Source organism: Heterodontus francisci, chromosome 19 (assembly GCF_036365525.1).
Source record: "Heterodontus francisci isolate sHetFra1 chromosome 19, sHetFra1.hap1, whole genome shotgun sequence".
NCBI classification, from domain to species: Eukaryota; Metazoa; Chordata; class Chondrichthyes; order Heterodontiformes; family Heterodontidae; genus Heterodontus; species Heterodontus francisci.
The window spans coordinates 6,504,934-6,519,379 of record NC_090389.1 but is presented as its reverse complement, the minus strand read 5'-3'; the positions used below and the strand labels follow the sequence as shown (position 1 = coordinate 6,519,379).

Below are 14,446 nucleotides of genomic sequence, written 5' to 3'. Positions count from 1 at the left end.
GATTCCAATTGACTTCAGTCTTGCTAGGGGTCCTTAATGCCACACACAGTCAAATTCTGCCTTTAATGTCAAGAGCAGTTACTCTTACCTTGCCTCTGGAATTCAGCTCTTTTGTCCATGGTTGGACAAAGGCTGTATTGAGGTCTGGAGTCGAGTGCTCCTGGCAGAATGCAAACTGAGCATCAGTGAGCAGGTTATTGCTGAGTAAATGCTACTTGAAAGCACTGTCGACACCTTCCATAACTTATCATAACTGATGATTAGACTGATTAGAGTAGACTGATGGGGCAGTAATTGGCCGGGTTGGATTTGTCCTGCTTTTTGTGGGCAATTTTCCACATCATCTGGTCGATGCCAGTGTTGTAGCTGTACTGGAACAGCTTGGCTAGGAACATGGCAAGTTCTGGAGCACAAGTCTTCAGTACTATTGCCAGAATGTTGTCAGGGCCCATAGCCTTTGCAGTATCCAGTGCCTTCAGTCATTTCTTGATATCACGTGTAGTGAATTTAATTGTCTGAAGTCTGGCATCTCTGATGCTGGGGTTCTCAGGAGGAGGCCGAGATAGATCATCCACTCGGCACATCTGGCTGAAGATTGTTGCAAACGCTTCAGCCTTATCTTTTGCACTGATGTACTGGGCTCCCCCATCGTTGAGGATGGGGATATTTGTGGAGTGTCCTCCTCTGGTTAGTTGTTTAATTGTCCACCACTATTCACGGCTGGATGTGGTAGGACTGCAGAGCTGAGATTTATCACATGCTGCTTTTGCTGTTTGGCGTGCAAGTAGTCCTATGTTTTAGCTTCACCAGGTTGGCACCTCATTTTTAGGTATGCCTGGTGCTCCTTCTGGAATGCTCTTCTACACTTGATCCTTACGCTTGATGGTAATGGTAGAGTGAGGGATATTTATTTATTTAGAGATACAGCTCTGAAACAGGCCCTTCGGCCCGCCGAGTCTGTGCCGACCAACAACCACCCATTTATACTAACCCTACAGTAATCCCATACTCCCTACCACCTACCTACACTAGGGGCAATTTACAACAGCCAATTTACCTATCACCTGCGAGTCTTTGGCTGTGGGAGGAAACCGGAGCACCCGGCGAAAACCATGCCGAGCCATGAGGTTACAGATTTTGGTTGAACACAATTCTGCTGCTGCTGTTGGCCCACAATGTGTCATGGATGCCTAGTTTTGATGTTTTTTTGTTTAATAATTCATGGGATGTGGGCATTGCTGGCTAGGTCAGCATTTATTGCCCATCCCTAATGGCCCTTGAACTGAGTGGCTTGCCAGGCTATTTCAGAGGGCATTTAAGAGTCAACCACATTGCTGTGGATCTGGAGTCACATGCAGGCCAGACCTGGTAAGGGCAGCAGATTTCCTTCCCTAAAGGACATTAGTGAATCAGATCAGTCTTTACAGTTGACAATGGTTTCATGCGTCGCTATTAGACTAGGTTTTTTTAAATTCCAGATTTATTTAAACTTCACCATCTGCTATGGTGGGATTCGAACCCATGTCCCCAGATTCTGAAGGGATCGTTCCCTCTGTGGTCCACTCCTCCATTACCCCCAACACCTTGTCCCCTTTCCACAGCACCTTCCCATGCAATTGCACTGCACTTTTCCCTCCTCTCTCCTCACTATCCCAGGCCCCAAACACTCCTTTCAGGTGAAGCAATGATTTACTTGTACTTCTTTCAATGTAGTGTACTGTATTCGCTGCTCACAACGTGGTCTCCTCTACACTGGGGAGACCAAACGGAGACTGGGTGACCGCTTTGCGGAACATCTCCGCTCAGTCCGCAAGCAGGACCCTGAGCTTCCGGTTGCTTGCCATTTCAACACTCCCCCCTGCTCTCATGCCCACATACCTGTCCTGGGATTGCTGCAGTGTTCCAGCGAACATCAATGCAAGCTCGAGGAACTGCATCTCATTTACCGAATAGCCGCGCTACAGCCTGCCGGACTGAACATTGAGTTCAATAATTTGAGCATGATGGGACCCCCTTTTTATTTCCAGTTATTTTTTTTCTTTTTATTTTAGTTTGTTTCATCATTCATTTTTCTTACCATGCGTCTGCTGACTTTTTTCCCATGGGCCAGGGCTGTTCATTTTTCTGTCAATTAATACCCTCTCTGCACTAACGCTTTGTCTTTCAACACACCATTAACATACCGTTTGCCTTTGCTCCATTGCCTTCTGGTCAGTTATTCTCTGTGACCCTGTCCTATCAACACCTTGTCTTTTGTCATCTCTTGCCCCACCCCCACTTTATTTGCTTAAAACTTATTACATTTCTAACCTTTGCCAGTTCTTATGAAGGGTCACTGAAGTGAAATGTTAATTCTGCTTTTCTCTCCAGAGATGCTGCCAGACCTGCTGAGTATTTCCAGCACTTTTTGTTTTTATTCCCCAGAGCACTAGCCTGGGTCTCTGGACTACTAGCCCAGTGACATCACCACTATGCCATCACCTCCCCCAGATCTGCTAGATCTGTTCAAAATCTATCTCATTTAGCATGGCGGTAGAGCCACACAACACAGTGGAGGGTATCAGTGTGAAGACGAGACTTTATCTCTACAAGGACTGTGCTGTGGACACTCCAACCAATACCGTTATGGACGAGATCAAGTATGTTTTTCCCTCTTGTTGGTTCCCTCAACACCTGCCGCAGACCCAGTCTAGCAGTTATGTCCTTTAGGACTCGGCCAGCTCGGTCAGTAGTGATGCTACCGAGCCACTCTTGGTGATGGACATTGAAGTCCCCCTTCCAGAGTATATTCTGTGCCCTTGCTATCCTCTGCTTCTTCCAATTGGTGTTCAATATGGAGAAGTATAGACTCATCAGCTGAGGGGGGGGGGGGGGGGGGTGGTAGGTGGTAATCAGCAGGAAGTTTCCTTGCCCATATTTGACCTGATGCCATGAGACTTTATGGGGTCCTCAGTCAATGTTGAGAACTCCCAGGGCAACCCCCTCCTGTATACCACTGTGCCGCCACCTGCCGGTGGGACAGGACATCCCGAGGATGGTGCTGCTGGTGTCCGGGACATTGGCTGTAAGGTCTGATTCTGTGACTATGACTATGTTGCCTGTTGACTAGTCTGCAGGATCGCTTTCCCAATTTTGGCAGAAGTCCTCAGATGTCAGTGAGGAGGACTTTGCAGGGTCGACATTGCAGGGTGTGCCTTTGTCTTGTGGCCTGTCTGTCACGGTTCAATACAACTGAGTGGCTTGCAAGGCCATTTCACTGGACAATGAAGAATCAACCACATTACTGAGACTCTGGAGTGACATGTAGGCCAGACTGGGTAAGGACAGGAGATTTCCTTCCCCAAAGGGCATTAGTGAACCAGATGGGTTTTTACAACACTCGACCGTGGTTTCATGGTCACCATTACTGAAACTTTTTTTTTAATTTCAGGCTTATTAATCACATTTAAATTCCCTCAGCTGCCAAGGTCGGATTTGAATTTGTTTCTCCAGAGGATGAGTCCAGGTCTCTGGAAGACTAGTCCAATAACATTACTGCTACGTTAACATTGACTATGTGGGGAATGAGTGAGTTGTGTGGAGCTTCAAATTATATTCAGGGGCTGTCTCACTGCAATAGATAGATACACAATGTCACCACAGAACCATTGGCATCTTGAATCTAACCTAATTCCTCCATGAGTTTCAGTCTGTAACTCACTCCCCGGTATCTGTTATTCTATATATAAATCCCCTGAACCCCTCGATTAGATTCCAGTCTGTAACTCACTCCCGGGTATCTGTTATTCTATATATAAATCCCCTGAACCCCTCGATTAGATTCCAGTCTGTAACTCACTCCCCGGTATCTGTTATTCTATATATAAATCCCCTTAACCCCTCGATTAGATTCCAGTCTGTAACTCACTCCCCGGTATCTGTTATTCTATATATAAATCCCCTGAACCCCTCGATTAGATTCCAGTCTGTAACTCACTCCTGGGTATCTGTTATTCTATATATAAATCCCCTTAACCCCTCGATTAGATTCCAGTCTGTAACTCACTCCCGGGTATCTGTTATTCTATATATAAATCCCCTGAACCCCTCGATTAGATTCCAGTCTGTAACTCACTCCCGGGTATCTGTTCTATATATAAATCCCCTGAACCCCTCGATTAGATTCCAGTCTGTAACTCACTGCCGGGTATCTGTTCTATATATAAATCCCCTGAACCCCTCGATTAGATTCCAGTCTGTAACTCACTCCCGGGTATCTGTTATTCTATATATAAATCCCCTGAACCCCTCGATTAGATTCCAGTCTGTAACTCACTCCCGGGTATCTGTTATTCTATATATAAATCCCCTGAACCCCTCGATTAGATTGCAGCCTGTAACTCACTGCCGGGTATCTGTTCTATATATAAATCCCCTGAACCCCTCGATTAGACTCCAGTCTGTAACTCACTCCCGGGTATCTGTTATTCCATATATAAATCCCCTGAACCCCTCGATTAGATTCCAGTCTGCAACTCACTGCCGGGTATCTGTTCTATATATAAATTCCCTGAACCCCTCGATTAGATTCCAGTCTGTAACTCACTCCCGGGTATCTGTTCTATATATAAATCCCCTGAACCCCTCGATTAGATTCCAGTCTGTAACTCACTGCCGGGTATCTGTTCTATATATAAATCCCCTGAACCCCTCGATTAGATTCCAGTCTGTAAGTCACTCCCGGGTATCTGTTATTCTATATATAAATCCCCTGAACCCCTCGATTAGATTCCAGTCTGTAACTCACTCCCGGGTATCTGTTATTCTACATATAAATCCCCTGAAACCCTCGATTAGATTCCAGTCTGTAACTCACTGCCGGGTATCTGTTCTATATATAAATCCCCTGAACCCCTCGATTAGATTCCAGTCTGTAACTCACTGCCGGGTATCTGTTATTCTATATATAAATCCCCTGAACCCCTCGATTAGATTCCAGTCTGTAACTCACTCCCGGGTATCTGTTCTATACATAAATCCCCTGAACCCCTCGATTAGATTCCAGTCTGTAACTCACTGCCGGGTATCTGTTCTATATATAAATCCCCTGAACCCCTCGATTAGATTCCAGTCTGTAACTCACTCCCGGGTATCTGTTATTCTATATATAAATCCCCTGAACCCCTCGATTAGATTCCAGTCTGTAACTCACTCCCGGCTATCTGTTATTCTATATATAAATCCCCTGAACCCCTCGATTAGATTGCAGCCTGTAACTCACTGCCGGGTATCTGTTCTATATATAAATCCCCTGAACCCCTCGATTAGACTCCAGTCTGTAACTCACTCCCGGGTATCTGTTATTCCATATATAAATCCCCTGAACCCCTCGATTAGATTCCAGTCTGCAACTCACTGCCGGGTATCTGTTCTATATATAAATTCCCTGAACCCCTCGATTAGATTCCAGTCTGTAACTCACTCCCGGGTATCTGTTCTATATATAAATCCCCTGAACCCCTCGATTAGATTCCAGTCTGTAACTCACTGCCGGGTATCTGTTCTATATATAAATCCCCTGAACCCCTCGATTAGATTCCAGTCTGTAAGTCACTCCCGGGTATCTGTTATTCTATATATAAATCCCCTGAACCCCTCGATTAGATTCCAGTCTGTAACTCACTCCCGGGTATCTGTTATTCTACATATAAATCCCCTGAAACCCTCGATTAGATTCCAGTCTGTAACTCACTGCCGGGTATCTGTTCTATATATAAATCCCCTGAACCCCTCGATTAGATTCCAGTCTGTAACTCACTGCCGGGTATCTGTTATTCTATATATAAATCCCCTGAACCCCTCGATTAGATTCCAGTCTGTAACTCACTCCCGGGTATCTGTTCTATACATAAATCCCCTGAACCCCTCGATTAGATTCCAGTCTGTAACTCACTGCCGGGTATCTGTTCTATATATAAATCCCCTGAACCCCTCGATTAGATTCCAGTCTGTAACTCACTCCCGGGTATCTGTTATTCTATATATAAATCCCCTGAACCCCTCGATTAGATTCCAGTCTGTAACTCACTCCCGGCTATCTGTTATTCTATATATAAATCCCCTGAACCCCTCGATTAGATTCCAGTCTGTAACTCACTGCCGGGTATCTGTTCTATATATAAATCCCCTGAACCCCTCGATTAGATTCCAGTCTGTAACTCACTGCCGGGTATCTGTTCTATATATAAATCCCCTGAACCCCTCGATTAGATTCCAGTCTGTAACTCACTGCCGGGTATCTGTTCTATATATAAATCCCCTGAACCCCTCGATTAGATTCCAGTCTGTAACTCACTCCCGGGTATATGTTATTCTATATATAAATCCCCTGAACCCCTCGATTAGATTCCAGTCTGTAACTCACTGCCGGGTATCTGTTATTCTATATATAAATCCCCTGAACCCCTCGATTAGATTCCAGTCTGTAACTCACTCCCGGGTATCTGTTATTCTATATATAAATCCCCTGAACCCCTCGATTAGATTCCAGTCTGTAACTCACTCCCGGGTATCTGTTCTATATATAAATCCCCTGAACCCCTCGATTAGATTCCAGTCTGTAACTCACTGCCGGGTATCTGTTATTCTATATATAAATCCCCTGAACCCCTCGATTAGATTCCAGTCTGTAACTCACTCCCGGGTATCTGTTATTCTATATATAAATCCCCTGAACCCCTCGATTAGATTCCAGTCTGTAACTCACTGCCGGGTATCTGTTCTATATATAAATCCCCTGAACCCCTCGATTAGATTCCAGTCTGTAACTCACTGCCGGGTATCTGTTATTCTATATATAAATCCCCTGAACCCCTCGATTAGATTCCGCTCTGTAACTCACTCCCGGGTATCTGTTATTCTATATATAAATCCCCTGAACCCCTCGATTAGGTTCCGCTCTGTAACTCACTCCCGGGTATCTGTTATTCTATATATAAATCCCCTGAACCCCTTGATTAGATTCCAGTCTGTAACTCACTCCCGGGTATCTGTTATTCTATATATAAATCCCCTGAACCCCTCGATTAGATTCCAGTCTGTAACTCACTGCCGGGTATCTGTTATTCTATATATAAATCCCCTGAACCCCTCGATTAGATTCCGCTCTGTAACTCACTCCCGGGTATCTGTTATTCTATATATAAATCCCCTGAACCCCTCGATTAGGTTCCGCTCTGTAACTCACTCCCGGGTATCTGTTATTCTATATATAAATCCCCTGAACCCCTTGATTAGATTCCAGTCTGTAACTCACTCCCGGGTATCTGTTATTCTATATATAAATCCCCTGAACCCCTCGATTAGATTCCAGTCTGTAACTCACTCCCGGGTATCTGTTCTATATATAAATCCCCTGAACCCCTCGATTAGATTCCAGTCTGTAACTCACTGCCGGGTATCTGTTATTCTATATATAAATCCCCTGAACCCCTCGATTAGATTCCAGTCTGTAACTCACTGCCGGGTATCTGTTCTATATATAAATCCCCTGAACCCCTCGATTAGATTCCAGTCTGTAACTCACTGCCGGGTATCTGTTCTATATATAAATCCCCTGAACCCCTCGATTAGATTCCAGTCTGTAACTCACTGCCGGGTATCTGTTATTCTATATATAACCCCTGCCCCTCACCCCACAGAACCCCTCGATTAGATTGCAGCCTGTAACTCACTGCCGGGTATCTGTTATTCTATATATAACCCCTGCCCCTCATCCCACAGAACCCCTCGATTAGATTGCAGCCTGTAACTCCCTGCTGGCGCTCGGCCGGTCTGAGTTTGTACCTTGCCCAGCTGCAGGTCAGATATGGAGCAGGCGTCGATGAAAGCCTGGGCTATCACTGACAGACAGGCATCCATGTGGTCAGTCTTTTCCACATCAAAAACAAACTGTGGATTCTTCAGGATATTCACCCAAAAGCGGAGCGGCAAGCTGGAATGGAAAGAGAAATTGCACATCACTGCCACGCTGTCGTCAGAATAAGGTTTTCGAATAGAAAACTAACTCCAGGACACAATGATACTACAGTGCAGAGGATCCACAATGCGTAGCCCATGTGCAAGTGCCTTAGCAGTAACATTGCAGCCTGTCCCTCTGCTGGAAGTCAAGCTGGGAACACAGGACAGAGGTTGGAAGGGGTGCAGCAGATGCAGTCAGGCTTAAAGCCTCCAGGAGAAATCATACAGAGGCTTGAAAGAGAGTCTCTGAGCATCACCTGAGAGGTTAAAGAGCCTATACATCCAGTGTTAGGTAGAGGAGGTGCTGCACAGTCTGTTATAATGCACCAAGTGGCATTTGAAGCTGCTGACTCACCTGTTTGTTCTCCAGATGTGTAAGGTGTCTGGTTCAGTGACTCACCTGTTTGTTTTCCAGATGTGCAGGGTGTTTGAGTCAGTGACTCACCTGTTTGTTTTCCAGATGTGTAAGGTGTCTGGGTCAGTGGTGCCTCGTTTCTCTGCCTGCTCTTCCAGGAAATCAAAGAAATATTTCACAGCAAAGGGAGGTTTTACTGCATGGATACTGAGCACTGCACGAAACAAATCATCCAGGAACTTCTGCAGCGTGCCCTGTAAACAAGAGGAACAGAGTCAGTTGTGGGGATGAGAATTGTCTGGGTTGGGTGAATCAGCAACGGCAACATAGTTCCAAGTCAGGATGGTGTGTGGCTTGGAGGGGGACTTGCAGGTGGTGGTGTTCCCAGGCATTTGCTGCTCTTGTCCTTCTAGGTGGTAGAGGCCAGGGGTTTGGAAGGTGCTGTTGAAGGAGCCTTGGTGAGTTGCTGCAGTGCATCTTGTAGATGGTACACACTGCTGCCACTGTGAGTCGGTGATGGAGGGAGTGAATGTTTGTCGATGATGTGCCAGTCAATCGGGCCGCTTTGTCCTGGATGGTGTTGTTGGAGCTGCACGCATCCAGGTAAGTGGAGAGTATTCCATCACACTCCTGACTTGTGTCTTGAAGATGTCTTTGGGCAGTCTGGAGGTGTGTTACTCACCAGAATCCCCAGCCATTAATCTGTTCTTGTCATCACTGTATTTATGTGGCTGGTCCAGTTAAGTTTCTGATCAGAATGTGGACGGTGAGGGATTCAGCGATGGTAATGCCATTGAATGTCAAGAGGAGATGGTTAGCATTTCACTTGTTGGAGATGGTCATTGCCTGGCACTTGTGCGACATTAATGTTACTTGCCACTTATCAGCTCAAACCTGGATATTGTCCTAGTCTTTCTGCATGTGGGCACAGACTGCTTCAGTATCTGAGGAGTTGCAAACGGTGCTGAACATTGTGCAATCATCAGCGAACATCTCCATTTCTGAACATATGATTAAAGACAGGCCATTGATGAAGCAGCTGAAGATGGTTGGGCCGAGGACATCATCCTGAGAAACTCCTGAAGTGATGTCCTAGAGCTGAGATGATTGGCCTCCAACAAACACAACCATCTTCCTTTGTGCTAGGTATGCCTCCAACCAGTGGAGAGTTTTCCCCCGATTCCCATTGACTCCAGTTTTGCTAGGGCTGCTTGATGCCATACGCTGTCAAATGCTGCAGTCACTCTCACCTCACCTTTGGAGTTCAGCTCTTTTGTCCATGTTTGAACCAAGGCTGTAATAAGATCAAGAGCTGAGTGGCCCTAGCGGACCCCAAATTGAGCATCAGTGAGCAGGTTATTGCTAAGTAAGTGCCGCTTGATAGCACTGTCGACCATCCCTTCCATCACTTTACTGATGATTGAGAGTAGACTGACGGGGCGGTAATTGGCTGGGCTGGACTTGTCCTGCTTTTTGTGGACAGGACATGCCTGGGCAATTTTCCACATTGTTAGGTAGATGCCAATGTTGTAGCTGTACTGGAACAGCTTGGCTAGGGGTGCTGCAAGTTCTGGAGCACAGGTCTTCAATACTATTGCCAGAACGTTGCCAGGGCCCATAGCCTTTGCAGTGTCCAGTGCCTTCAGTCATTTCTTGATATCACACAGAGTGAATTGAACTGGCTGAAGACTGGCATCTGTGATGCTGGAGACTTCAGGAGGAGGCCAAGATGGATCATCCACTTGGCACTTCTGGCTGAAGATTGCTGCAAACGCTTCAGTTTTTTCTTTTGTACTGATGTGCTAGGCTGTACCACCATTCAGCATGGGAATGTTTGAGGATCCTCCTCCTCCTTCTGTTAGTTGTTTAATTGTCTGCTACCATTCATGACTGGATATGGCAGAACTATTGAGCTTTGACCTGATCCGTTGATTGTGGGATTGCCTATCTCTGCCTATCGTGTGCTGTTTACGCTGTTTAGCATGTTTGTAGTCCTGTGTTGTAGCTTCACCAGGATGACGCCTCATCTTGAGGTATGCCTGGTGCTGCTCCTGGCATGCCCTCCTGCACTCTTCATTGAACCAGGGTTGGTCCCTTGGCTTGATGGTAATGGTAGAGTGGGGGATATGCCAAGCATGAGGTTACAGATTGTGATGGAATACAATTCTGCTGCTGCATGCCTCATGGATGCCCAGTTATGAGCAGCTAGATCTGTTCTCAACTGATCCCACTTAGGACGATGGCAGCACCACATGACATGATGGTAACCTCAGTGTGAAAACAGGACTTCTTTTCCACAAGGACTGTACGTTGTCACTCCTATGAATAAGTCATGGATAGATGCATCTGCGACAGGTAGATTGGTGAGGACAAGGTCAAGTAGGTTTTTCTTTCATGTTGGTTCCTTCACTAACTGCCGCAGACCCAGTCTGGAAGATACATCTTTCAGGACTTGGTAAGTTTGGTCAGTAGTGATGCTACCGAGCCACTCTAAGCGATGGGCATTGAAGTCCCCTACCCACAGTACATTCTGTTCCCTTGCTACCCTCAGTGCCTCTTCCAATTGGTGTTCAACATGGAGAAGCACTGACTGATCAGTTGGAGGGAGGGCGGGAGGTAATAATCAGCAGGAGGTTTCCTTGCCCATGTTTGACAGGATGGCATGAGGACTCTCAGGACCACTCCCTCTCGTCTGTATATCACTGTGCCACCAACTGTGCTGGGTCTGTTCTGGTGGGTCAGGGCATACACAGGGATGGTGATGGTGGTGTCTGGGACATTGTCTGCAAGGTATGATTCCGTGAGTATGACTACGTAAGGCTGTTACTTGACTAGTCTCTGGGACAGCTCTCCCAATTTTGGCACAAGCCCCCAGATGTTAGTAAGGAGGACCTTTCAGGGTGAACTGGGCAGGGTGTGTCTTTGTCCTTTCCAGTGCCTAGGTCGATGCCAGATAGTCTGTCTGGTTATATTCTTATTGTTTTTTGTAGAGGTTTGATACAACTGAATGGTTTGCTAGGCAGGTCTTTTCAAAGGTCAACCACATTGCTGTGGGACTGAAGTCAAATGTAGGCCAGACCGAGTAAGGACGGCAGATTTCCTTCTCTAAAGAACATTAATGAACCAGATGAGCTTCTACAACAATCCGGTAGTTTCAAAGTCACCATTACTGAGACTAGCTTTTAATTCCAGATTTATTTACATTTCCTCAACTGCTGTGGTGAGACTTGAACTCATGTCTCTGGTTCATTAGTTCAGGCTTCGGGATTGTTGTTGTTGTTGGCATCCTTCCATCTATGAAAGGTGATGGACACACAGTAAACAATCCATTTAAGTGGGGTGTCTCCTCTTGGTTACCTTTGCTGTGAAGGCCAATCCTTGAGAGGCAGGTTCTGCTACAAGTGCTGCACTTGAAGCTGCCGAGTGACATGGAGAGTTGTTGTTTTTGACATTGGCATTTGATGCCAAGCTGTTATAGCAACTGATTGTCATGGTAGTGCACACCAGTCCACAGGATGTGTTGTCATTTCCCTCTTTCCCCAGCTAGTGACTCCCAAGTGCGATAGTCGACATTTAGGGTCTTCATGTCAGACCTGCAAGCATCCTTGAAGTGGAGCTTTGGGCACCCCACTGGCCATCTGGCCCCGGCTACCTCACCATATGGAAGGTCCTTGGGTATGTGACCATCTTCCATCCTGAGGACATGTCCGATCCTTCCGAAGCCGGCTCTGTTTAATTAGTGCCAACACACTTGGGAGCACTTGGGAGAGGACTGCTACATTTGTGATTTTGTCCTGCCAGGATATACCCATAATGTACCGCAGACAGCGAAAATGAAAATTATTGAGCTGCTTTTCCTGGTAGCTGTAAGTTCATCGAATTCATAGAGAGATACAGCACTGAAACAGGCCCTTCGGCCCACCGAGTCTGTGCCGACCAACAACCACCCAAATATACTAATCCTACATTAATCCCATATTCCCTACCACATCCCCACCTTCTCTCAATTCTCCTACCACCTACCTACACTAGGGGCAATTTACAATGGCCAATTTACCTATCAACCTGTGAGTCTTTGGCTGTGGGAGGAAACCGGAGCACCCGGCGGAAACCCATGCAGTCACAGGCAAACTCTGCAGAGGCAGTACCCAGAACTGAACCCGGGTCGCTGGAGCTGTGAGGCTGCGGTGCTAACCACTGCGCCGCCCCAACAGTTGTCCATATTTCACAGCCATACAGCAAGGTGCTGAGAACACACGCCTTATAAACCATCAGCTTGTTCCTAAGGGTCAGCTCATGTTATGCCACGTGTGTTTCGTACGTCAGCCAAAGGTGGTAGCTGCTTTCTGTATGCGTGTATCGAGCTCTGCATCAAGGGACAGATTGTCTGTCACCGTGGACCCAAGGCAGCACGAATTTGCTAATCATTTCCAGTGGGGTGTTATTTAGTGTGATCAGGGGTGGAGATGCAACATCTTGTCCCATGGTCATGGTTTTCTTGATGCTTATAGTCAATGAGAACAAGTTACAGGAATGGGAGCAACAGTCCATGAGTCTTTGTAGCTGAGTTTCCGTACGAGCAACTAGCACAGCATCATCAGCTTAGAGGAGTTCACTGATCAGGATGTGATGTGTTTTTGTCTTTGATTTCAGCTTTGATAGATTGTAGAGCTTGCTGTCTGACCTCGTGTGCAAGTAAACACCTTTCATATCTGCAGGGAAGGTGAAGGTCAGGAACATGGAGAAGATGATGCTAAACAGAGTGGGGGCTGGAACACAACACTGTTTCATTCCATTCTTCACTCTGAAACTGTTGGAAGTGGAACAATCAAACTGTACAGGGCAGTGTATGTTGTCATGGAAAGAGTGGATGAGACTGAGGAGCTTTGGTGGACAGACAATTTTTCCCAAAATCCCGTCGAGCCCTGCTCTGCTGACAGTGTTGAATGTTTTAGTGAGATCTCCTACACTTGTCTTGTAGCTGGCGTATGGAGAAGATCATATCCACAATAGATCTGTAGGCATGAAAACCGCACTGCGCTTCTGGGTTCACTAGGGCTGCAAGTAAATGAAGTCTTTTAAGTATGACCCCAGCAAAGGCCTTCCCTGTGACACTAAGGAGTGAGATGCCCCTTGTAGTTGTTGCAATCTCCTCTGTCGCCTTTGTTTTTGTATAGTGTGATGATTTTTAGTGTCACGCATCTCCTGTGGAACAGAGCCTACTTTCCATAAGAGAAGGAGTAGGTCATAAAGGTGTGGCAATAGATGGGACTTTCCATGCTTGAGCAGTTCGGCTGTGATTCCATGCTTGCCGAGTGCCTTTCTGTTCACTAGGTGGTCTATGGCCTTCCCAAGCTCCAGTGAGGAGGGTTCGTCATGTAACTGATCCATGACAGGAAGTTACAGGAGAGTATCAAGCGCAGGCTGGGAGATGTCAGACTCACAGGTGTATATCTCACAGTAGTGTTCAGCCCAGTGGGATATCTGTTTACTTCTGTTGGCGAGTTCGTCACCATCTGCTGAATTCAGGGGAGCAACTTTGGTGATGGCAGGGCCAAGTGCCCTTTTGATTCCTTCATACATAGCTCATAGATTTCCTTTGTCACATGCAGTTTGGATTTCTTGATATAAGCTGATCCAGTGTATCTCCCTTGCCTTTGCACGGCTGTATTGGCTACTTTCAGGTCATGCAGTGTCTTAGATGTTGGGTTTATGTTGTGCAACATGTAGGTTTTCTGCACCAATGGCAGATATCATCTCAGCTGAGTAGGTCTCAAACCAGCCCTCGTTGTGGGTTCCACCTTTACCAAATGATGCTTCTGCTGCTTCATAGATGATTGAGTTTAGTGACTTCCAAGCTTCATCAGTGCCGGCATCGATAATTCCCGTTAAGACTTTGATCGGTAACAAGCGTCCTAGCGACACTGTGAAGTGCTGGTATTTGGCATCATTGCTTACGCAAGGGATGTTGTTGTGTGGTGGGCCGTCGTGTTTGTAGCTGTGGAACTTTCGGGGGTGCACCTTCACTCTGCTGCTGCTAAGAGAGTAGTCAGTGTTGGAAACTGTGCTATGGTCGGTGCAGGTATGAAGAAC

The 14,446-nt window shown here is 46.4% G+C and overlaps 1 protein-coding gene across 1 annotated transcript in view; it reads right to left on the bottom strand.

Annotated features, from left to right (window-relative positions):
• Nucleotides 1-14,446, bottom strand: part of plxnd1 (plexin D1) — a 329,127-nt gene that overhangs the window by 19,534 nt on the left and 295,147 nt on the right. Inside the window, exons 32-33 of the mRNA XM_068051338.1 lie at nucleotides 8,444-8,607; nucleotides 7,825-7,972 (exon numbers count right to left, since the gene is read on the bottom strand). Of these exons, the coding sequence (XP_067907439.1) occupies nucleotides 7,825-7,972; nucleotides 8,444-8,607 (312 nt within the window). The remainder of the gene's footprint in view (nucleotides 1-7,824; nucleotides 7,973-8,443; nucleotides 8,608-14,446) is intronic.